Source organism: Mesoplodon mirus (genome assembly GCF_964341445.2).
Source record: "Mesoplodon mirus genome assembly, contig: HAP1_SCAFFOLD_880, whole genome shotgun sequence".
In the NCBI taxonomy this organism is placed as follows: Eukaryota; Metazoa; Chordata; class Mammalia; order Artiodactyla; family Ziphiidae; genus Mesoplodon; species Mesoplodon mirus.
The window spans coordinates 99,102-124,221 of record NW_028295160.1 but is presented as its reverse complement, the minus strand read 5'-3'; the positions used below and the strand labels follow the sequence as shown (position 1 = coordinate 124,221).

General features: G+C 46.3%; 1 protein-coding gene across 1 annotated transcript in view; it reads left to right on the top strand.

The window, feature by feature from the left end:
- The window catches only part of LOC309797681 (forkhead-associated domain-containing protein 1-like), a gene marked incomplete at both ends in the record, with an annotated part of 79,458 nt that overhangs the window by 25,595 nt on the left and 28,743 nt on the right, over positions 1-25,120 (top strand). The window contains 3 exons of the mRNA XM_082646131.1: positions 10,295-10,565; positions 19,678-19,787; positions 22,872-23,108. Of these exons, the coding sequence (XP_082502257.1) occupies positions 10,295-10,565; positions 19,678-19,787; positions 22,872-23,108 (618 nt within the window). The remainder of the gene's footprint in view (positions 1-10,294; positions 10,566-19,677; positions 19,788-22,871; positions 23,109-25,120) is intronic.

Sequence of the window (25,120 nt, the reverse complement as noted above, 5' to 3'; positions counted from 1 at the left end):
CTTGCAATTCCCAGTCCAACCTGCAATTTCACACGCTGACAGGGGATGATTCATTATGTGGGTAAAAACGAAAGCCACTGATAATAGGAGAAACTGCATTTTCAGTTATCTGGCTTCCTTGCTTGTTTGGCTCCACTAACCTTTTTTTTGGCTATACCAATGCAGGATCTTAGTTCCTCAACCGGGGATCAAACCTGCACCCCCTGCATTGGAAGCATGGAGTCTTAACCACTGGACGGCCAGGGAAGTCCCTGGCTCCACTAACGTTTTTTCTTTAATTATTTTCTTTATTTTATTTATTTATTTTTGGCTGCGTTGGGTCTTCGTTGATGCGCGCGGGCTTTCTCTATTTGCGGCGAGCGGGGGCTACCCTTCTTTGCAGTGCGCGAGTTTCTCTTTGCGGTGGCTTCTCTTGTTGCGGAGCATCGGCTCTAGGTGCGTGGGCTTCAGTAGTTGTGGCACGCGGGCTCAGTAGTTGTGGCTCGCGGGCTCTAGAGCACAGGCTCAGTAGTTGTGGCCCATGGGCTTAGTTGCTCCGCGGCATGTGGGATCTTCCTGGACCAGGGCTCGAATCCCTGTCCCCTGCATTGGCAGGCGGATTCTTAACCACTGCGCCCCCAGGGAAGTCCACCCACTAACTCTTTACCAGGGATATTGCTGCCGTTCCTGGACAAATTCAGTTGCGCCCTTTCTTCTCCTTTTTTGACGATGGTGATCACACCTGGTGGCTAATGTTTTATGCTCATTTATTATGGACCAGGAAGTGTTCCCAGCATTTCACGTGCACTATCTCACCCACTTCTCACAGACTAAGAAATGGCTGTTGGTATCCCTGTGTCTTACAGACAAGGCACAGAAATGACACACTCGTCAGGGTCCCAGAGACGGAGCAGAGCCGGGAACCGGACCAGAGTCTGTGTGATGCCGGATCCCAAGGTCTTACCCCGAGGTCGGCACGTTATGGCCCAGGGCCAAGTGCGGTCCATCGCCTGTTTCTGTAAAGTTTCCTGGGAACACAGCCATCCCATTCATTTCAGTATTGCCTGTGTTGTCGGCTACAATGGCAGAGTAAGCTGGGCAGATCCTATGGCCCACAGGGCTGGAAATGCTTACTGTCTGGCTCTACAGAAAACGTTGACCAGCCTCTGCCTGTAACACTATGCAGTCCTGCCTCTTTCATTTGACTTGGTTTCTAAAAGAAGAACTTAAAATAGAGGGGGGAGCTGGGGAGAAAGAACTCACTCAGATTGAGCCTTACTGTGTGCCAGGAAATGTGCTGGTTAATTGCTTAAGTTTACTGAGGAATAAGAAAAAACAGACAAGCTGGAAAACTAAATTTTGAACAGTCTTTTCAATACCTCTTTAAAAAAGAGCTGGAAATATGTGGTTCTAAATATACATACACATATATATGCATTTGCAAATATAGTAATAATATAATTACATTGACATGGATCTGATAAATGTACTAGACATTAACATATTATATATACAACAGATGCATATTATAAATTTTACCTGTTTCTTCAACTGGAAAGTTTTCTTTTAAAACTGTGGACTGTTGGGAATTCCCTGGTGGTCCAGTGGTTAGGACTCAGTGCTCTCAGTGCTCTCACTGCTGAGGGCCTGGGTTCAATTCCCGGTCAGGTAACTAAGATCCCACAAGTGCACAGCGAGGCCAAAAAACGAAATAAATGAAACTATGGAATGTCTTCCCTGAGTCCCTTTTGAAGCAGAAATTTGGGGTTTGTAGTCTGAAGCCTGCTGTAGCTAGAGAACTATTTATCTATCAAAGTTTCTCTAAGCAGCGTTTTACTACTTGTCTTATGATTGGTTCCTTGGTCTTAAATCATTCTTCTCTGGAGATGTTGCTTTACTTTTATAAGTTGAAAGGTAAATTTGGTGCATGATGACAGTCTGGTGGGTTTTATTTGAGCATGTCATAACCTTTAAAACAACTTTCACTCTGAGTACATAGTGATGCTTATGCTAAAGTCTCAGTAAGCATACTGTCCAGGAAATTTGATTGTTTGCAAGTATCAGAAAACCAACTAAAACTAGCCTAGGCAAAAAAAAAAAAAAAAAAAAAACTCATGGAACTGAAAAGGCCAAAAGCTGCAGCTTAGGCCCAGCTGGATCCAGGCGCCCAAATCATGGTCAGGAATCTGACTCTTTCTTCCCTGTTAGCTTCCCAATCTCAGACAGACTCTTGCGTCACCTGTAGGAAAGTGGCCACCAGCAGCCCCAGCACCCTACAAAGTAGCAGTTCCAGGGATAGAGCCAGCATCTTCATTGGCAGTGGCTTGGATCACGTGGCTTCCCCTGAAGCAATCACTGAGGCCAGGGGCCAGGAATGCTCTGATTGGCCTGGCCTGGGTTATGGTCTCACCCCTGGGGTAGAAGGGTCAGAGTTCTATGGACTCAGGATTGTCAGGGAAAGGGTGTCTTCCCTGCAAAAAAATTAAGGTGCCCATCCAGAAGATGGAAGAAATGGATGCGGCGGAGGCAAAAACAAAGAAGATGTCCATGACATTAGGAAGCATTCCTATTGCCTAAGTGGAGCCTTCCTAACGGGATTTGCCACTAGGGATCTGGGGGGAGGAAAATGATGAATAATCCACTTTTCCATTGGAAAGGTCCCAGGCCAGTCTCCAAGGAAGCAGAGTTGCTCATTTCTCTCCTGTGGTGACTGGTGTGATGAGAAGCTCAGAGTCGGGGCCTTAGTTGTCCATCCCCAAGAAGGGTGGTGTTTCCACGTTCCTGGGACCTCTGAATAGGGCCCGTTGTTGAGGAGGATGTGGCTTTACTGTACCGGGGGTTGAGAAGCCGGCAACTGAGTGAATGACCAGAGAGTATGGTGCCCTTCAGAACAAAGCCTCTTTCTGGTCAAGCTTTGTCATCTCCTACCTGACCTTGTAGGATTTCCTCTACCCTGTGCTCTTACAGGTCCCGTGGGGACTTACTGATGTGATGAGAACTCCTGAGGCTGGGTGTTTTATATCAAAGGCGATTTCCCGAGACCAGTGAAGTGGAGGGCACGGGGCAGCAGACAGCCTCAGTCTCGACCTCTGCAGCAGAAACTCACACAAAAGGACCCCTGAGGCTGTGTTGTCACCAGATGTCTACAGGCGATGCAGATGACATCGGGGGAGGTGGAGACGGGAGCGCGGGCTGAACCCTTAGCATCCTGCTGAGACAGAACCCAGACTCGGCCAGGAACCTGGCCGCGTCCTGCTTCCTCTGGCAGACCACACCCTTTGTTACCAAATCAGAACCACGTTGCTCCTTCTCTGAACTTAGTTGATGATCATTCATTCATTCATTCATTCCGTCTCTCTATCTGGCAAGACCGAATTGAAGCAGGCCAAGTCTACGGGTAGCAAAAGCTATTTGCAAAAATCCGGCTGTTTTCTCATTAGATTCTATTTCCCATTTTATGGACTGACCAGGAAGCTGATTAGAACTTGAAAGGAAAGGAAAAACCGTAAGATTGAAGATTTACAAGAAAATGGGAAAATTAGATGTGCCAGATCTCCTTTAACACAGCTGGGAAAAACCCAAACGAATGGCTTTTCTGAACAGCTCAAAGGGACTTAATTCTTTTAAGTTCCAAAACCTAAAAATAATGTATAACTTGGCGGTTCTGTGTTCTAAATGTATAACCCTGATTTCTCACACTGAAGCCCCGTACGTGATTTACCCTTTTCTTGGGGACATAGAATTATTACCCGTCTCTGAGTTACGGTGACACCCCAGTAGCTGTTGAGATAAAGGCCATTTGTCCTGGCACCAAGTAGCACCCTCTCCTGGCTTCTGAGATCTACTGGCCATGTTTTCTAGTCTCCATTCTGTCTTTCCAGGTCCATGGCTCCTCCATTCTGCGGTCAGTGTGCTTGCTCGCCACCATCACCCCTACCCCCCAGGCCCTTCCAGACCATGGGAATTAAGCTCCACATCTATGTATGTTAAATTCTTCTGTAAGGAAGCCGGTCTCTTCTCCCTCCTTTATGTATTTACTCACTAATGTATCTATGTCAGTATGGATCCATGTATACTGATTTTACGCCTTGAATTATAATCCAATACTCATTAAATATTTCTTCACTCAAATTCTTCCAGCCTTGGCCACTGGGAGCTCTTTCAGATTGCTTGCTGTGTCCTTGAGCATCTTCCCACCTTTTCGTTTTGGGCACTTGCTTACTCTCTGCTGTTACAAGATGCACCAGGCTTAGCATGTATTTTCCCCATCCCAGCCCCAGAATCAAAGTGCTTTTTATTTACACTCCATTTGCCAACTGTTCAGCTCAGTCAGCGAACACCTACCATGAGTAGCAGGCACTCTGCTGGGTGCCAGCACAGCCAGCAATTGGCTGGTAAATGTTTAATGACCAGCTCTCTGGAAAAAGTAAAGTACATGGATGCATAGCATAAGGTTTACTGATATAAAGAATGTGTAGCACAGTCTATCCATGTAACAAAATATACAGTACTCTTTCTTGTAAATTCTATATAGCCAGCTGAGTCTCACAGAATGCTTTCATTGACTTTAGGTGAACTCTTGTATCCATAGCCAATTTCTCATTGCAGTTGACGAATGAGAGAGTTCCCAACCTGAGCACTGGTGGGTATTTTTGGATATTTTGGATTTATGAATAACACAAGTGAAAAAAGAAAGACGTTAGAACTTCACATGTTCATCAGTGACATGAGTGACTTTGTTGCTGCATCAGATAATAATTTTTAAATACTGGAAGAACGTTTCCCCAATTTTTTGCTCTATTCATAACATAACGGCTAAGACACAACATGCTTTTGTATAATCTGCATTGTTAACATTTTCTCAATTACCATCTTAAGTCTAGGCAATCAACAAAACAAACAAACAAACAAAATCAAGCTCTACATGAACCACCATTATTAAACCTATTTATAAAACTTTTTAAAAACCAAGCCCTCATTTATAACATTTCTATGGTGTAATACGCACTCCACGGTCAATTTCCAGCTCCCAATGACACATCCCTGAATACAGAGAAGGAAAGAGAGGTGTGGTAACACATTACTATGTAACATTTCCGACAGAAACATATAGTAGAGTGAAATAACCTCAAGAGCATAGGTAATAATAAAATAGAGTAAAATAATTAGGAAGGGGTGACTTTTAAGTTTGTATACCAATTGTTTCTGATATAATTTAAGTGTAAATTTATGTAAGTTAATTCTTATTAATGGCTGTGTTTATCAACCAGTTGGCAAAATTCCTGGACATTTAACAATCGGTTCTCGTGGGCGGGTACCAGCTGGCCCCAGCACTCCTCTGGTACAGCAGTGAACATACCACAGGTCTTCCCGGATGGAGGCTGGGGTCCTCTGAGCTGCTTCCAGGGCGTGGCATGTACCAGAAGGAATAACACTTCCATAAGACAGTTGTCAGTGTTCCTAGAAAATCCCATTTCTAAGTAGCCCATGCGATGTCTTGTGTTTTTTCACATCATCTAATGTTCATTTCCTTTTTTTAACTTGGAAAATATCCTATCATTCACTAACCAATCGTCTAAGATCCGTTTGTGAGTATGGAAAGCAGGTAATAAATCATGACTTCGAGTAACCTAGAAGTCCTAAGAGCACAGGTATTGGAGTCAAATTGTGTCACCACTTCCTGGCCGTGAGACGTTGGGCAAGTCATTTAACCTCTCTGAGCTTCAGTTTCTTAATCCACACAATGAGGGGTAAAATGCCTCCTGCAAGATTATTCTGGAGATCAGATGAGACCACATGCATTAAGTGCCCAGCACAGTCTGTGGCACATCTGAGGCTTCTCTACACAGTGGCTCATAGTCGTTGTATTGTCCACAATTACTTACAAATGGCAGAGCACATAACAAGCTCTCCAAGGGCAAGGTCTAAGTTTCCACCTTCTCTGCAGGCTCCAGGGCTTCCTGGCAGAATTCATGTGTACTGTAGGCACTCGATGTGCAAACTACTTCGAATTTTTTTTAGGGTCTCCCGTTCAACTTATACTCTTTACAGGGTTAGAAGCAGATATTGGGGAAATAACACAAAGAATAAATAGATAATTTGAAAAAAAATGGATAGTGTTTTCTTGAGTAAATCATTGATCTGTGTTTATTAAAGCTAATATAAATTCAGCCGTGGATGTGGTCATGGTTAATCCAGGTGGTTGACAACCTGCTTTTTTTTTTTTTTTCGGTACACGGGCCTCTCACTGTTGTGGCCTCTCCCGTTGCGGAGCACAGGCTCCAGACGCGCAGGTTCAGTGGCCATGTCTCACGGGCCTAGCCGCTCTGTGGCATGTGGGATCTTCCCGGACCGGGGCACGAACCCGTGTTCCCTACATCGGCAGGCGGACTCTCAACCACTGCCCCACCAGGGAAGCCCCAACCTGCTATTTTAAAGGTAGTATGGAAAAGAAATCAGGACTATCACATATGCTACCTCAAAAACAAAACAAAAAACCCAACCATGGCAACATACCATATGGTCAGAGAACAGACACAAAGAAAGAGAAAAGGCATTAGCGTGTATTTTTAAACTAAAGTTTCTAAAAACAGACTTGAAGACTTCCCTGGTGACACAGTGGATAAGAATCCACCTGCCAGTGCAGGGGACACAGGTTCGAGCCCTGGTCTGGGAAGATCCCATATGTCGTGGAGGAACTAAGCCCATGCGCCACAACTACTGAGCCTGCGCTCTAGAGCCCACGTGCCACAACTGCTGAGCCCATGTGCCCCAGCTACTGCAGCCCATGCGCCTAGAGCCCACACTCCGAAACAAGAGAAGCCACCACAAGGAGAAGCCTGCGCACCACAACAAGAGTAGCCCCCCGCTCGCCGCAACTAAAGAAAGCCTGCACGTAGCAACGAAAACCCAACACAGACAAAAATAGAATTAAATCTAAAATAAATAAATAATAAAAACAAACTTGTTGATAACTGACCTTGACCCCATGCTTCCTGTACAGCCCAGAGCTAGCTTTTAATGTGAGTCTTCTTCTTATGTTTGCTTTTCTCCCTGCCTGTATCGTTGTAGTTGCCAGCAGCAATTTCTGAGAAAACCTTGACCTTCCCTTTGATAAAGCAAGCCGGGAAACTAGAGAAAACCAACTTTAACCATCCAACTAAAGCTACCCTCAACCAACATGCTTCAGAGAAAAAAAAAAAAAAAAAACCTTTATTTTTAAATTTTTAAACCCGACGAGCTAGGAGTCTCTGCTGCGTTTATACATCTTTGGCTCCTTCCCACTAGGGGCCCTATCGTTCGGGCTCTGTGTGCTGCAAGCAACAGAAACCAGCTCTAGCCAGCCTCAGGGATGGAGCACTTCAGGGTAGCACCCCAGCCAGTGCTCAAAACCAGCTTCCTTATTTTCCCCACCATGTTCACAGCAGCATAGTTATAATAGCCATGAGGTAGAAACCACCCAAGTGCCCATGACGCTTAATGGATAAACAAAATACACTCTAAACTGTATGGTGGAATATTATTTAGCCTTAAAAATGAAGGAAGGGCTTCCCTGGTGGCGCAGTGGTTGAGAGTCCGCCTGCCGATGCAGGGGACACGGGTTCATGCCCCAGTCCGGGAGGATCCCGCATGCCGCGGAGCGGCCGGGCCCGTGAGCCATGGCCGCTGAGCCTGCGCGTCCGGAGCCTGTGCTCCACAACAAGAGAGGCCACAGCAGTGAGAGGCCCACCTACCACACACACAAAAAAATAATAAAATAAAAGAAGGAAATTCTGACATGTTACAACATGGATGAACCTTGAGGGCATTATGCTAAGTGAAATACGCCAGTCACAAAAAGACAGGTACCATGTGATTTCACTTATTTGAGGTACTTGGTACTTAGAGTAGTCCAATTCATAGAGACAGAATGTTGGTCACCACGGGCTGGGTGGCGGAGGGAATGGGGAGTTGTTGTCTAATGGTTAATAGAGTTTACGTTTTGCAAGACGAAAAAGTTCTGGAGATCCATCTCACAGAAATGTGACTATACTTAACACCACTGAACTGTATACTTTAAAATGGCTAAGATGATAAATTTTATGTTGCAGGTTATTTACCACAATCTGAAAAATAAATAAACAGCTTCCCTCTCTCCATGTCTGGGCTCCACTCCCTCATGCTGGCTGCATTCTGAAGTCCCACCAGGTCACTCCAGATCCTGGTGTCCAGCCAAGTCTTCTTGGTTCTCCTTGGCTCTGATTGGATCACTTGCCCCACCACTGAACCAATCAGTATGTCCAGGGAGTGTGATTGGTTGATTGCTTAGCCCCACCCACAGCAATGGGCCGACAGATTGGGAGGGAGATTCCTGGAATTTCCAGAAGAGCCAGGTGGGTTGCGGCCTGTCCACTACGGCAGTGGATCACTTGAGGCATGAGATATGAGCACTCCCTTCAGCACCCTGGCAGTTAGTGGGCAGTGAGGCACATCTACCTGAGCATCCCAGCACAAAAGGGAATTCCTCCACACTACCCGTGGTCTCTCGATTTGTTTTCTCTCAGGCGGGGGTAAAACATATTCAAATTTCCCCCTTCCCACCTTCAGCCCTTTCATTCGATAAATCTTTATTAAATCGATGAGGAAAGGTTGTAGGAATGATTGAGGCAAGACAGCCCCAGAGGAGAGGACGGGAAGGGATCGGATGGATGGAGAAGTGAGTGCAAGGCAGGAGCAGGACACCTCAGCTTCTGAAAGGAGAGAAAGGAAGAAAGCTTAGGTGGAGACCGAGGTGCCCACAGTGGAGAGAAATTCGAATCTTCACATAAGGTAACAGAGTTCTGGAACACTGCCAAGTCCGTTCCTGAAACAGGTTTCAACGGGGCCAGTGTCATCATAAATGCTGGGCCAGGTGTCGCCAGGCAATTGGAGTTTGATTTTCCCGAACAGTGTTCTCCCTGACTCCAAAAAAGTCTTCAGGGGAATTCACCGGATTCTTGACTTGGCTGGGAAAGACTGTAGCTAAAAGACTGGTTTGGGAACCTGAGTGAGTGGAGAACCTTCCTCTTGAATACAATCCAGCTGGAGCTATAGGAAGTTCTGTCTGCCAGTGCTCCTATTTCGGAAGCATTCTGTCCTGTTTCTCATTATGTGTCTGCAGTCTGCAGAAAGAGAAACGTGACCGCCACAGGCGGCAAACCTTTGAACTTAGCTTCTTCCTTGAAAAGTGTGTTTTTTTTCTGCCAAGAGACTGGGGGCGGGGCAGAGAAGGGAGAGAGAGACAGAGAGGGAAAGAGCTTTCCAGAACCCCAGTCCCACCACCCTCTCCACCACCACCTGAGCTTGGTGAACTCCTTAACCTCTCCAAGCCTCATTTGTAAGCTAGGAATAAGGAGAGCTCCTCCCCTTCAGGGCTATCGCGAGAAATCGGTGAGTAATTACAGTAAATGGTAGCATTCACGATGTCACGGTTTAACCACTAGGCTCGGGGAGGGACGGCCACAACAGCATTAACCAAGACAAAGCCAGGTGTCAGCACCTCTCAGCATTTGCTTCTCCCGGTGTAGATGGATTTTGATGTGCTCTCTAATGAAAGTAGCTACAGACATCTTCCGCCGGGTCAGATGAAAAAAGGTTCCCTCGATAGATATTTATGGAGCGTCTGCCAAGAATCAGATGTGGCAGATGTTGAGGATCACAGGCTAATGAGCCAGCTGGGTTTCGAGCCAGTTGGGGTGCCTGCCACCCCAGAGCTCTCGGCTTCGGGGAACAGGTGGAATGGGAGTGCCAGGGAGACACACAGTGTGGATGTGTGTGTCCTGGAGAGCTGGGCTTGAATCTCGGAGATGTGTTCATTCATTCTTTCAACCAGTATTTAAGGACCTACTGTGTATGTGCCAAGGGTTTATTCTAGGAGCTGAGGATACGGTGCTGAGCAAGGTAGACAAAAAGCTGTCAGCCTCTCAGAGCTCAGAGGTGGCATTGTACCAGCTCAGACGCTCACTGCCAAATCTGTGGTCCTGGGAAAGTCACTAGGTCTTGCTCAGCCTCGGGCTCATCACAGAGCATCAGGGGTATTAAATGAGGTAATGCATGTGAATCTCTTGACTGGGTGCCTGGCACGAAGGCTGCACCCAATAAATGGTGGTGTGATAGTGTGCAAGGTGACCCATGGTGGGGACCGCCATCCCAAATTTGGGGAGAGTGTGGGAGGGATTCTTGGGAGAAGTGACTTATACGCCGAAATCTAGGGCAGCAATTATGTCGCCGGGACAGAAAGGTGAAGACCACCCCAGCTGCTCGTAACCTCCCCTGACCCTCTTGTCTGCCCCTGCAGGTCTCCTTCCCATGGGTGAGGGGCCCAGCACCTTGGCCAAGGCCACAGCCACCTTGGGCCACCCAGCAACTGAACCAGTCACCCTCACCAACACAGACCCCCTTCTACCCGGGCATCTGGACAGCGCCAGTGCAGAGGAGCTGGTCGCAGGGGTCCCCCGAGCCCCCCATGGTCCCACCAGCCTCCCACAGGCGGCCCGTGAGTGCCAGCGAGAAGATGTTCTCCTTCAAGGTGGACAGAGCGGCCCACAGCGTTCCCATCATCAGGCAAGGTACTCATGGGCGCTTCCTTGGCAGCTTAGGGGAGGGGCTTTTGCTAGGAGGATGGGTCTCAGTTTCTGCTTTCCCCTTTTTTTAAAAATTTTTATTGAGGTGCAGTTGATTTATAGTGTTGTGTTAGTTTCAGGTATGCAGCACACTGAATCTGTTCAACATTTACATGTATCCACTCTTTTTTAGATTCTTTTCCCATATAGACCATTACAGAGTATTGAGGAGAGTTCCCTGTGCTATCCAGTAGGTCCTTCTTAGTTATCTCTTTTATGTATAGTATTGTGTATGTCAATCCCTCTCTTCCAATTTATCCCTCCCACCACTTATTCCCGGTAACCATAAGTTTATTTTCTACATCTGTAACTCTATCTCTGTTTTGTAGATAAGTTCATTTGTACCTTTTTTTAGATTCCACATATAAGCAATATGGTATGATATTTGTCTTTCTCTGGCTTTTGCTTATGTTCTCTGGTTCTGAAGTAGAACATAATCAAATGTGAAAAAATTGGGATAAGCAGAAAGTTAGAAAACAGTAAAAGATAAGCTGTCACCCTTATCACCAGAATTCTCCCTGTTGACTTTTTGGTACAAACTCCTCCAAGACTGTGCTCTGCCCATCTGCACACGTCAGTACCTCTGTGGTGAGTGTGTGTGTGTGTGTGTGTTTGTACATATATATGAATATATATGAATCTGTATCAGAATCTAAATTTATATACTTCAACTCAGATGTACAGACATATTGGTACCTGAAATCCCTCTTGCCTTAGGAGGTTTTTAAATATTTTATTACCATTTTACAGGTAAGAGGAGACTGAGGCTTATGGAGAAAATTACTTCTCCAGAGGTTATGTATTCAATCTAATCTAAAATAACGCTTTTCAGTCAAATTTAAGGCTGGTTATCTCAGTGACTGTCACTCACAGCCTGGTCACTTTGGGGACACACAGCCATCAGGGTTTCCTTCTCCCCCCTCCCCCCCAGAAGGCCTCATGGCACTTGGGGAGGAGACTTCCTGTCTGTCACCATCCTCTTGGCCTTGCCAGGCTTACTGGCAGAGTAGCTGGGTCGACTTAGTCCCTGGCATGATTCCCAGGTTTCTTCTGTGGCCACTGGTGTGAAGGTCCCATTCTCTGTTTTCCGTGTCCCAGCCCCAGACCCCTCTGAGTCCCCAGGTCTCTCGATGCCTCCACACCCTTCCCTGGTCTCACTCAGGACCACTCACCTAGTCACTTCCCTCAGCCATTCAAATAATAGTTATTATTCTGAAATAAACAGACTAAGGAGCAAATGAAAGGTATCTCTGCAGTTTACATCATCATCATCATCATCTAAGGAACGCTCATGTACCAACCACCCAAGTTAAGAAATTACTCAGCCATTTCCCCCCAGCATTTTTTTTTTTAATTTTATTTATTTCTTTATTTATGGCTGTGTTGGGTCTTCACTTCTGTGCGAGGGCTTTCTCCAGCTGCGGCGAGCAGGGGCCACTCTTCATCGCGGTGCGCGGACCTCTAACCATCGCGGCCTCTCTTGTTGCGGAGCACAAGTTCCAGCCGCGCAGGCTCAGTAGTCGTGGCTCACGGGTCCAGCTGCTCCGTGGCATGTGGGATCTTCCCAGACCAGGGTTCGAACCCGTGTCCCCTGCATTGGCAGGCAGACTCTCAACCACTGCGCCACCAGGGAAGCCCCCACCCCAGCATTTTAATGTGAAAACGTTCAAACATACAGCAAAGCAAAAATAATTTTACAGAGACAGCTCTCCTCCTAATTCTACCGCTAACACTTTGCTGTACTCTTTATTACATTTCTGTCTACCCATCCTTCTTGTCCTGCATTAATCCATCTTATTTTTTGGATGCATTTCAAAATAAATAGCACACATCTGTAGTCCTCCCCCTAAATGTTTTAGCACATATACCATTAACTAGAACTCAACATGTTTTGTCTCCTTCATGTAAAATGAACACAGAATGTGTATTAGTTATCATGATTGCATAACGAATTCTCCCCAAACGTAGTAGCCTAAAGCAAAATCAAACATGTGTTATCATCTATACGGTTTCTGTGGGGTCAGGAATTTGGCAGCAGCTTAGCAGGACGGCTGTGGCTCAGGGTCCCTCGTAAGGCTGCAGTCATCTGAAGGCTTGACCTGGGCCAGAGGATCCACTTCGAACACGGCTGCTCACATGGGTGTCAGCAGCAGGCCCCGGTTCCTCACCACATGGGCCTCCCCAGAGAGTGGCTCGAGCGTTCTCATGACACGGCAGCTGCTCCTCCTGAGCAAGTGATCCTGGAGGACAAGATGGAAATGGCAACACCTCTTGTGACTAAGCCTCAGAAGTCATGCTCTGTCATTGCTGCAATATCCTGATGGTTACCCAGGGCGTCACCCTCCAGTGTGGGAGAAGACTACACACGGGCCTGAAGACCAGGAGGCGGGGATTATCAGCAGTCATCTTGGAGGCCGGCTACCACAGCCTGCCCTCGGGTCCTCAATGATTCACACTCCTCCTCCTCTCTCCCGAGGCCCCCCAAAATCTCACCCCAGTAACAGCATCGGCTCAAATTCCAGAATCTCGTCTAAATCAAGTCCAGGTACAGATGGGGCTCATGGGTGTAGTACGTTACATTCAGCTCATCAAGTACTACTTCCAGAAATCTGAAGACCTCTGAACAAAGGGTCTGTCCCTCACACACCCAGCACATATTGGTGGGACAGACATAGCATCACTGCTACATACACTCCTCTTGTTCCAAAAGAAGAAAAACAGGAAACACACAGGAGTCCCTGGCCCAAAGCAGTTCTGAAGTCCAGCTGGGAAAATATCGGCAGTTCCTTGACTGGGCTTCAGTCCAACTCTTGCCCAGAAATGACTTTCCAGGGCTCTTGGCTCTGCCCCTGGTCCGTGAGTTCCGCCTTCTGAGTCGTCCTCCCTTTCCTAAGAAAGGTGTCCCATGGATGTGGCTGCATAGTTTTATAGCCTGCTTCCTGCCTGTAGAAGCTTGGGGGTCCAGACGCTTCTTTTACTTTTGTGGGTCTCTGTCAGTCTGAGTTGGCAGTGCTTCTTATTGGGGTTCATCCTATCAGGCAAAAACCACGCCCACAGACTTTTTTGTCACAAGCCCTTCCACCATGGGCTTCTGCAAAGACTGACAAAGGACAGAAGCTTCTTAGAAGCCCAGTTCTTTGACCGAAGGGTTCTCTTGGACACTGCCCTGGATCTGTATTCTTAACAAAGGATTTTACAACCACACCCTCAGCTTCTTCTCTGGACTGTGTTTTCTTGAGAGTGCCCTTGATTTGATCTTTGCCCAGAACCTGTTTCTTACATTTCATTTGCCACCTGGAGAGGCAGGGAATTTTCAAGCCCAGAACATTGCCCTGATTTAACAGCCCTTCCTTTAACTGTCTCTCCCCCTCACATTTCACTATAAGTAGCAAGAAGTAACCAGGGAGCACCTTCCAAGACTCTGTCTGGGACTCTCTTTAGCTTGACCACTCAGCCTCATCACAAACATTTTCTACCTTCCTCATGACCACAGGCAACGTGTTAGGAAACCTTCTGCCACCACCTAACAAGGATCCCTTAACCCCAGTAACATTTTCCTCACTTTCCTGGAACCCTTCCCTCACTGCCTCCTCAAAGGCCATCGGGCTTCTACTAAGACTCTTCAGGCTTTCTCAAAGACTCTTGGCCAAAGTCCTCCAGCTTCTGGCCACTGTTCCATCCCAAACCACTCCACATTGTAGGGTTTTTGTTAAATTTTCCACCACTCCTGGTGCCCAAACCTGTATTTGCTACTTATTGTTGCATAACAAATTACTGCAGGATGTAATGGCCTAAAACAACAGTAAACATTTATTATCTCCTAGTTTCTCTGAGTCAGGAAGTTGGGAATGGCTTAGCTGGGGGATTCTTGCTCAGGCTTGTCCATGAGGTGGCAGTAATGGTGATGGCTGGGCTGTGGTCCTCTGGGGGCTTGTCTGGGGCTGGAGGACCCACCTGTAGGATGGTTCACTCACATGGCTTTTGGTAAGAGGCCTCAGTTCTTCACTAAGTGCACCTCTCCATACGTTGCTTGAGCATCCTCAAGCTGCCAGCTCCTCCAGACAAGTGGTCCTAGAGAGTGAGGCAGAAGCTGCAATGTCTTTTAGGATCTAACCTCAGGAATCAAACTGTGTCATTTCTGCAATATCCTTGGTTACATAGAGAAGCTTTGTTACGGACTGAATTGCATTCCCCCAAAATTCATATGCTGAGGCCTCAATCCGAATATCACAGAATGTGACCATATTTGGAGATAGTGTATTGAAATAGATGAGTAAGTTCAAATGAGATGATTGGGTGGGCCCTAATCCAAGGGCTGGTGTCCTTGTAAGAAGAGAGAGAGAGACGCCAGGGATGCACGTGCACAGAGAAAAGGGCATGTGAGGACACAGCAGGAAGGTGGCCGTCTGCAAGCCAAGGAGAGAGGCCTAACCCTGCCCACACCTTGATCTTGGACTTCCAGCCTCCAGAACTGTGAGAAAATGAATTTCTTTTGTTAAGACCTCCTGTGGTGTTTTGTTATGGCAGCCCCAGCTAACTAATATAAAGTCCATCCAGTATTGGAGAGGATGATGCAAGGGTCTGAATACCAGGAGACAAGAATCAGTGGGGCCATCTTGGAGACTGGCTACCACACCCTGAAAGGTGTAGATCTTGAATGTGCTCACTGAGTTTTGCCAGTCGTGCACAACTATGTAACCCAAATTCCTATCAAGATATAGAACATTACCATCACCCCAGAAAGTTCCCTCATGTCCCTCCCCAGTCAATTCCCAGCCCCAGGCCCCAGAGGCACCCACTCTTCTGAATTCTTTTCCCGCCATGGATTAGATATTCCTGTTCTAGAATCTCAAGTACACAGAACCATGTAGTACATGTTCCTTTGTGGAAGGCTTTTTTCACTCAGCATAGTATTTCTGAGATTCATTCATTTTGTTGTATGCATCATGTTCTGTCTTATGAACATATATACAGGGTTTTTGGGTTTTTTTTTTAATGTGTCCTTTGGACACATGGCACATGGGCTGTTTCTTTTCTTTTTTTCACTCCGCCATTTAAATTTTTCCACTGTAATCACCGGTTTCTCCAGTGCCATGCTGAACTTGGGGCTTCTCTAAAGGACTTGCATTCCCCCTGGAGAAATGAAGGATGAGTCGTATGGCTTAGAGTCCCTCACATCTACCTGGGCTCTATCTCCTCAGCCTCTCAGCCAGGTCTCATGTTTCCAAACGTTTGCCCTCGTTCCCCTGACACTCTCGCCATCCTCAGAAAAGGACTTTCATCTTCCCGTGTCATGGGGAGTTCCTTTCTGTCTGGGCCTCTCTACTCCACGCTTTAGAGCAAATTCTGTGCTCCAGTCCTCCATGCTGTCTCTTGACAGAAAACACCTCTTTTTAAGGGTTCCGAGAAAGCTCTTTCCTCTCTTAGCAAAGCTGGGCTCTTCCAATTAAATTGGTTTACTGTTAGACTGTCACCTTGCTTTAGACTTGAAAAATTCTATTTGAAAACCCAAAGCCAAGGATTTATTTACTGCAGATCAGGTCAGGGTTTCTCAATCTTGGCACAGTGACAGGTGGGTCGCATAACTCCTTGTTGAAGGCTCTGTCCTGTCCACTGTAGAGTGTTTAGCAGCATCCCTGACTCCTACCCACCAGAGATACCAGTAGCAACACCACCCCCCCCCCAACTGTGGTTCTCAAAAATGTCTCCAGACATTGTCAAAAATGAAAACGTCATTTTGCCTGGGGGAAAACTCACCCTGTTCTAGTTAATACTCATCCTTCCTGTACCACAAGGCAATAAAACGTCAGCTCCAAGGCCAAATCTTAATGGCAAGAGCTCATGGGAGGTGGGGAAGAATTACTGAGAAAAGAAAATATGTGGAGTGACTTATTAAAATAGCATCTTGATTCATATATATATATATATATATTCCAATAATGGGATCATATGAACCTAACATAGGTAACCTTCTTTTTTTTTCTTTTTTTGGCCGTGCCGCTCAGCTTGCAGGATCTTTGTTCCCCAGCCAGGGATGGAACCTGTGCCCCCTGCAGTGGAAGCACAGAATCCTAACCACTGAACTGCCAAGGAATTCCCTACCTGATTTTTAAAATTCAATAATATGTCATAAACATCTTCCCGCTTCAATACATTGACTGCATAGTAGTTAAAAGCATAGGCTCTGAATCCAACAAACTTAGGTTCATCCCTTGACTCTACCGCTTACCAGCTGTGTGTCCTTGAGCAGGTGACTTGACATCTCTGTGCCTCATATCTCTCACGTATAAAATGGAGATGGGAATAATAATGCCTATCTCACTGGGTTGTTATGAAGACGAAATCGTATCCTGCCTGTAAGTGCTGAGCACAGCGCCTGTTGCATAGCTAATATTCAGTAAATATTAAATTATTTAAAATTATAATATTTAAAATTTAAATTTTAATAATTTTAAATTTTAAGATTAAAATTTTAAATTTAAAAATTTAGTTATTACCTATCCATGATTGTTATTTAACTTTTATTTACAACTTACAATCTCTGAAAGACACAGTTAAGGTGCACACATACTGACCCTGCTGCAGACTGGTGATTATTGGAGCGCACCAGGACAGCTGGGGGTTGTTAAAATATTAAAGTAACTCCCCTGCCATTTGGCCAACAGCTCATGCATGAAAATTCTTAAAGTGCCTGCGTGCCCATATGCGCCGTCCCACCGCCCCAGCCCTCCCGACCCTCCCTGGGGCTTCTCCCCACTGGGACCTCCGAAGGATCCAGCAGCTAGAGTTAAGCCAGTTTCTTCATACATGGCCCTTAGGTTCTTTCTGATAAATAAGAGTAGCCAGTAAAGAAGTTTGGGGTGGGTGAAGGGTAACTGCTCCAGCACCTCCCTGCCTGGGTGTAAGGAAAGCGAGTCTCAGAGCAAATTCTAGCCCCACAAAGACTTTGAGTAAACACACCTTCCCCAGTAAAGGGACCCCATCGATCAGCCTGTTCTGTAAGTTTGATGAAGTCCCCCCTCCGACCATCATCTTGCAGGGAAGTGTCGCTCAAGACAGCCACGACAGGGTCGCAGAGGCAGCCAGAGTCACCCCTAGAGATGGCATCAGGCACCAGAGCTCTAAGCTGAGACCTGACAGGGGCCCAGTTAGGGTCAGACCCCGAGGCCCTCCCTGGGGACACAGGCCAGGCAGTACCTTCCTCCAGTGGGAGCCGATTTCTTGAGGAATCTGAAAACAGATGAAATCTTCCTCCTGAAAACTCAGTTTCCAAATTGAGATGCACAGTGTAAAATAAACCCCAGATTTCAAAGGCTTCATGCCTCGAAGAAAAAGAATATAAAATATCTCCATATTTTTTGTCGATCACGTGTTGAAATGATGTTTTTTTAAATATGTTGGGTTAAATAAAATTGATCATTAAAAATTCCTCTCTTCTTTTTACCTTTTTAACGTGACTACAAGAAAATTGAAAATTGCATTCTGTAGCTCCCTTTATTTCTCTATCAGGCACTGCTGCTATAGTCAGTTAGGACTTAGCTGCTCAGGATCCAAGAGAGTCAGATGGGGGCAGTGAGCTTCAAGTAAAAGTTTTCTAATCATGGACCTAGCTGGGGAGGTGGAGGGAGAGAAAATGGGCAGCTGCTGAAGTTCCAGGCCCTTCTGTTCCTCGTGCCCCAGGAAACACTGTGGCCAGGGCTGCTCATTCAACACGCAAGGCTGTGCATTCTCTGGGCACCACAGGCCATCAGCTATGTCCACTAGAGGTTCTGGGGTCCACAAACAGGTTTGAGACCTGGCTGGGGGGCAGGAATCTTTGACTCTAAAATGCATAAATAAAAAATGCAGAAGCAAAATGAATAAATGATGAATGTCCACAAACATGACAGTGCGTGCTTCATTCATCATTAATGTTAATACTCATTAAAGTTTCATCACCACTGAAAACAAATTGTTCAGTTTCTCACTTCACAAGAAGATAAGAATGTGCAGTGACTGTCCAGAAACCATAGTCACTTGGAAATTTAAAATACGCTGCTTGGGCCCAAGTGGTCTCACAAGTAGAATTATAGAAATCTTTACAAACATTTCTACACCAATAAAAAAAAATGTATTCAGTGTTGATGTGAGTGAATTGCGAGATGTCTGATTTGATACAGAGTGGGACCCCCAAACACAATGCCATACTCCCCAAAAGTCATATAAGCAGGCCTTGTAATATTGGGGTAAATAAGAAAACAATTAGGAAAGCTTAAATGTCTATCAAGTGGATCCTAGTTAAACACGTTTGGCACAGTTGGACAATGGACCACAATGCTACCCTTGAATAGAACCCAGTACAGCCTCAAATACTGACATGGGAAAATGTTTTTGATATTGTTAGCTGAAAAGTAAGCTGGATAAGAATCTCTATCATGTAAATGCATTTTTGTTTTTTGAAAAGATATGATTGCAATAAAAAAAATATAGCTAATGTTTAGTGCTAAATGCTCTACATGAGGGGTCAGCAAACTTTTCCTGTAAAGAGCCAGATAGTAAATACTTTAGGATTTGTGGGTCACATGGTCTGTGCTGCAACTACTCAGCTCTGCCTTTGTAGCTGGGAAGCAGCCATAAATAATATGTAAATCAATCACTGTGGCTGTGTTGCAATAAAACTTTATTTACAAAAATAGGCAGAAGGCCAGATTTGGCCGCAGGGCCATAGTTTGCCAACCCCTGCTCTATATCATTATTTTATTTAATCTCCAGATAGCCCTTTATAGCAGAGACTATCAGTGATCCTAAATTAACGAAGGCTTAGAGAGAGCAAATGACTTGCCCAAGGTCATCAGCTCTTATGCAGCATAGAAAAAAGTCTGGAAAGAGATACACCACAGTGCATCAGTGCAGTTAATGCTGGGGAAGAGAAATGAGGCCGCTCTTACCCTTTCCAGTCCTACTGTAATGCTTTCAGTGCATAAGTCTCATGAATGTGAAGGTTAATCTGAAAATATTCTTTAAGACTTTGGGGAAACTCACAGTCTACTCTGCATTCTCTGTTGATCTTGTGTGTTAGTGTGGACCAACGCCGCGGAACTGTCGGAACAATCAGTGGCCGAGGAAATTCCTGGGGCAGAGCCCTACAGAGAAATTTTTGTGGATCAGGACCTGGCCCAGTACGATAAGGTGAGGGGTCTCGGGGAAGCACAGAGCTACAGCAGCAAGAGGGACCATGGAGAGATTGCCACTGCCTCTTGTTCTCTGTGTCTCAAGGACCGTCCCTTTTTCCTACTTCCAAGAAACCACCTCTTCCTCCCAAGACATTCAGCCAGGTTTGGCCACTGCTCATTTTATCCCAAATAACATCTACAACTACAAGGTACTGAGCACCTACTGTGTGCTGGGCCATGTCCTGTGCACTTGACATTTATTAGCTCGTTAATCTTCACCATCTTCAAACTAGATTTTATCAGCCTCACTTTGCAGATGAGGAAACTGAAGCTCAGAGAGGTTCAGTAATGTGTTCAAGGCTGCCCAATGCAAGGAGCAGTGTTAGGATTCAAAGCAAGGTCTGGTTAGCTTCTCAGCGGGTACTTCTAACTCCCACACAGTAATCACTTGGTCAACCTTCAGTGATGGAACAGTGATGCAAAAACACATTCCTAGCAGGAGGAAGTGAGCACTGAAGTCAGGGAGGCCTGGGCCAAGAGACTCGTTAAAGAACCAGAGAGGTTTAAAGCAGGGATGCGAGCAGAACAGGAGGATTCAAGCCATCCTGGGAAGGGCCCAGGTCAATTTCTCCCCACTTAGACACGACTCGAAAGTTACTCTAAAAGAAGCAGTCTATAATATCTCGCTTTCCTTCAGGGCCAGGGCCTGCTCCTGCAGCAATTCTCAGAGTTTGTGAGGAGGAGACCTACCTGGGGTTCTTGTCAGACATGGAAATCCAAACCTTCAGGAGGCAGGGGGTTCCAACCAGGCATCCTGGGACCAGACTCTGAAAAATGTTGCAGAAAGGCGAGAAGCCACACTCAGATTCTGTATTTATCACTGTGTAACAAGCCATCCCAAAACTTAGCGGCTTCAAACAGCAATTCATTATTCCCCAGAATCTATGGGTTGACCTGGAAGGTTCCTTTGCTCGCGTCCCCTGGCCTCACTCATGCGGCCTCAGTCAGCCGCTGGCTTGGCCAGTTTGGTGGTCGGTCTCCATTGGCCTCCTTCCCACATCTAGGGCCTCAGCCAGGACGCCTGGACTGGTGCGCCCCTTTGTGCATGTGGTTTTTCATCACAGCACGGTGGTCTCGGGGTTCCCAGGGGGCCAGAGCAGAAGCTGCACAGCCTGTAAGAACTTGCCTGGAGATCATGCAGCATCACTTCCACTCCATTCCGTTGGTTAAAGCTAGTCACGGGGCCAGCCCAGACTAGCGGGTGGGGAAATAGACTGGATGGCAAAACTGCAAAGTATTTGTAGCCATTTTTCAACCCGCCTCAATTTTAACTTGGAAATATAGTGCAACCACTATAATTTTTTCTATTTATAGAAAATGTTTATAAGCCATTTATCATTTTTCCTATTTATAATAGAAATAATTCTTTCTCTTTATAAGTCGTTTATACCCTGACTTGCCAGGACTCCTTCAAGTGACAATAAACAAATTAGCTCGAGTGGGAGCATTGATTAGCTCATCTTATTGGAAAATTTAAAGGGCCACTAGCTTCAGGTATGGCTAGATCCAGGAGCTTGAATAATGTCATCAGAACACCTCCCCACTACCAACTTCTCCCCTCTGTTTCCCTCAGTGTCTGGCTTTTTCATAAGGCTGGCTTTGTGTGTTAGAAAAGACAAACTCAGGCAAACAAGCCTACATGATCCAAAAGAAGGCAAGATCCTCTCCCTCTGTAATCGATGTGTGAAATCTCTGATTGACCAGCTTGGGCCACATGCACATGGGGAGGTGGGACAGGAAGGAGCAGGGCACATGACTGACAGTCCTACCCAGACCAAATGGAAGGAGGAACGCTCCCTCCAAGAAGGGCAAGGGGACCCTCAGCAGGAAAGCAGAACCCACAGCTGTCCACTGCCCTCTGCAAACTTCTTATATTCCAGCACTGGCACGGGGCCTGGCACTTAGTTGCTGCCCGATGAATGTTTGTTGCATGAGAAATGAATAAGCACCTGGCTGATCATAACAGGGTGAAACAGGGGAAACTGCCCAGGAGTAGGGAATATGTCTGATGCTCTCTCTTGAAGTTTTGCCACCAACTTTCACAAGGATCCAAAGGAAGGCCCCTGGCAGCAGCTGGCAATGTCAGACAGGCTTTCTCATGAGCAAGACCCTGTCCTTCCCCAGGTCACGGAGCTAGCAGGTCGTGAGGCTGACTGGACGGCTGTCCTGGGAATGAGCTGGCCCAGAAATTACCCGTTTACCTCCTCCCGTGACTGCTTTGGAAAAGGCCTCTGGGGAATTTTTTCTTCTTCTTCTTCTTCTTCAGTTTTTCTGACATTTTATTGATAACGTCTGGTGAGAAGTTTGGGGGAATTTTTTTTCCTTTTTTGGAAAACCTAACCAATTCTTTGGCTGCAGATCTTTATCACTGGAGAGATGGAGGACAGGGTTAATTATACCTGTGGGTACAGTCTACCAGCAATTTTGTTTTTCCAGCCAAAAGTTTACATGAGCCCATGCAAATAAATCAGTATTCATGTCTCATTTACTTTCCAGATTGAGTTACCTGGAAAAAATTCATACATGAATAGCCAAAAGAGGCAGGAAATATTAGAAGAGAGGAAAGGGAAAACAAATAGTTCAGAATGTTTTAAGTTAAAACAAATAACCCTCATTATAGGCAGAATGTGGTCAAACAGAATGTTGTTTTCCTAACTACCTTTCCTAGGTCCCCAGTGTGCTAGGCTGAATATTATAAATGAAAACACTCTAAGTAAACTTTCTAGCAACAAAAGTTCCCAAGTGGGATGGTTGTTCTTAATATGAAAGTCTAATTCTCGGGGAGAGAAAAGTTTCCGTACCTGTGAGGTATAGACATCCATTACAGGAGTCTATATACAATTACCTCATTTTAACCCAATTCTTGTCTCTATGAGATTTTCCAAGTGACAGAGATAGCCTTGAAAGTCTGCTTTTTCCCTCCCTGCCTGCCCTCACCTTCCCAAAGAATGATACCATATTTTTCCTGTCTTTCTTTAAATGGGCTCAGCCTTACACCCAGACCCACACCTAGTAAATTTCCCATCTGTCCTCCACCCAGGATGAAATAATTCTGCTGCTGGGAAAAGAAGTCAGCCGTCTCTCCGATTTTGAACTTGAATCTAAATACAAAGACACCGTGATAGCAAGCCTGCAGAACCAAGTGGCCAACCTGAGGCAGAAGCTGTTGGAAACAGCCACCTCCAGGCAGAAGGAGAGGGTGATCCCGCCCAAGTTTCAGGTTCTGCATGAAGAGGACGATGCCCAACAGAGAGAGATCCAGAGCTTGAAAAACCAGGTAGGGCTCAGAGACAAGTGGGTCGGGGCCTTGGGGTCACAACACAGGGTGACAGCTCTCAGGTAGAGCCTGGGGGGAGCCACCCGGGTAGTTAGAAATGGGCAGTGAGCACAGCATGGTGAGGAGTACAGTTCCAGGGAGTGCAGGGTTGGCAAGTCTCTAGCCTTGTAAGAACAATATTAGATTTGATTAAGTGCCTACCATGTTCAGGCCCCGGTGCAGGTGCTTTGGGTGCATTAGCTTATTTATTTATTTATTTACTTATTTAATGTATTTATTTATGGCTGCATTGGGTCTTCGTTGCTGTGCACGGGCTTTCTCTAGTTGCAGTGAGCAGGGTCTACTCTTCACTGTGGTGCATGGGCTTCTCATTGCAGTGGCTTCTCTTGCTGCAGACCATGGGCTCTAGGCACGTGGGCTTCAGTAGTTGCAGCATGAGGGCTTCAGTAGCTGTGGCTCACGGACTCTAGAGTGTAGGCTCAGTAGTTGTGGCCCACGGGCATAGTTTCTCCACAGCATGTGGGATCTTCCTGGACCAGGGCTCGAACTCCTGTCCCCTGCATTGGCAGGGGGATTCTTAACCACTGCACCATGAGGGAAGTCCCCTCATTAGCTATTTAAACCTCAGTCTTCTGACACATGCCATTCTACAGATGAGGAGACTGAGGCATGCTCAGAGATGCCCAGGAGCTTGATACAGCTTGCACAGCAAGTGAGAGACAGTGATGTGATTTGGGCTCAGCTCTGCCACCTTGTACACCTCATGCTTTCACACCCACTTTGTATTTCCACCCAACTCCTGTCGCTTCAGTGACCACCTCTCACACCCACCCGGACCCAGCCAGAAAGAGCTGGAGATGGGGAGAAGGAACCCCACAGTGTTCCAAACACTGAGGCCTTTATCAAACCCTGAAGGCAGCTGCTGGTTCATTTATAGGGAATTTCACCAAAAAATCTCCACCCAGAATGTCTGGATTTACCAGTCAACTTCCTTCCTCCTGAAACTAAATCCAAAAGAAAAAAAAAATTTTTTTTAAGTTTTAAAGAACTACTTTAAAATTGGCCACTGATCTTGTACATAAATTATATCTCAACAAAGTTGATAAAAAAGCAATTGGTCATTGATGAATTTTGGCCTCAGTGCATAATTCTGCTTAAAACCGTAGTCAGATTTGGTTCAACATGACGGAGTAGAAGGACATGCTGTCACTCCCTCTTTCGAGAACACTGGAATCACAACTAACTGCTGAACAATCATCGACAGGAAGACACTGGAACTCACCAAAAAAGATACCCCACATGCAAAGACAAAGGAGAAGGCGCACTGAGACAGTAGGAGGGGCGCAATCCCAATAAAATCAAATCCCATCCCTGCTGGGTGGGTGACTCACAAACTGGAGAACACTTATACCACAGAAGTCCACCCACTGGAGTGAAGGTTCTGAGCCCCACGTCGGGCTTCCCAACCTTGGGGTCCAGCAATGGGAGGAGGAATTCCTAGAGACTCAGACTTTGAAGGCTAGTGGGATTTGATTGCAGGACTTTGGCAGGACTGGGGGAAAGAGAGATTCCACTCTTGGAGGGCACACACAAAGTAGTGTGTGCATTGGGACCCAGGGGAAGGAGCAGTGACCCCCATAGGAGACTGAACCAGACCTACCTGCTAGTGTTGGAGGGTCTCCTGCAGAGGTGGGGGGCAGCTGTGGCTCACCAAGGGACAAGGACACTGGCAGCAGAAGTTTTGGGAAGTATTCCTTGGCATGAGCCCTCCCAGAGTCTGCCATTAGCTCCACCAAAGAGCCTGGGTAGGCTCCAGTGTTGGGTCACTTCAGGCCAAACAACTAACAGGGAGGGAACCCAGACCCACCCATCAGCAGACAAGCAGATTAAAGTTTTACTGAGCTCTGCCTACCAATGCCACAGCCAGCTCTACCCACCACCAGTCCCTCCTATCAGGAAACTTCCACAAGCCTCTTAGATAGCCTCATCCACCAGAGGGCAGACAGCAGCAA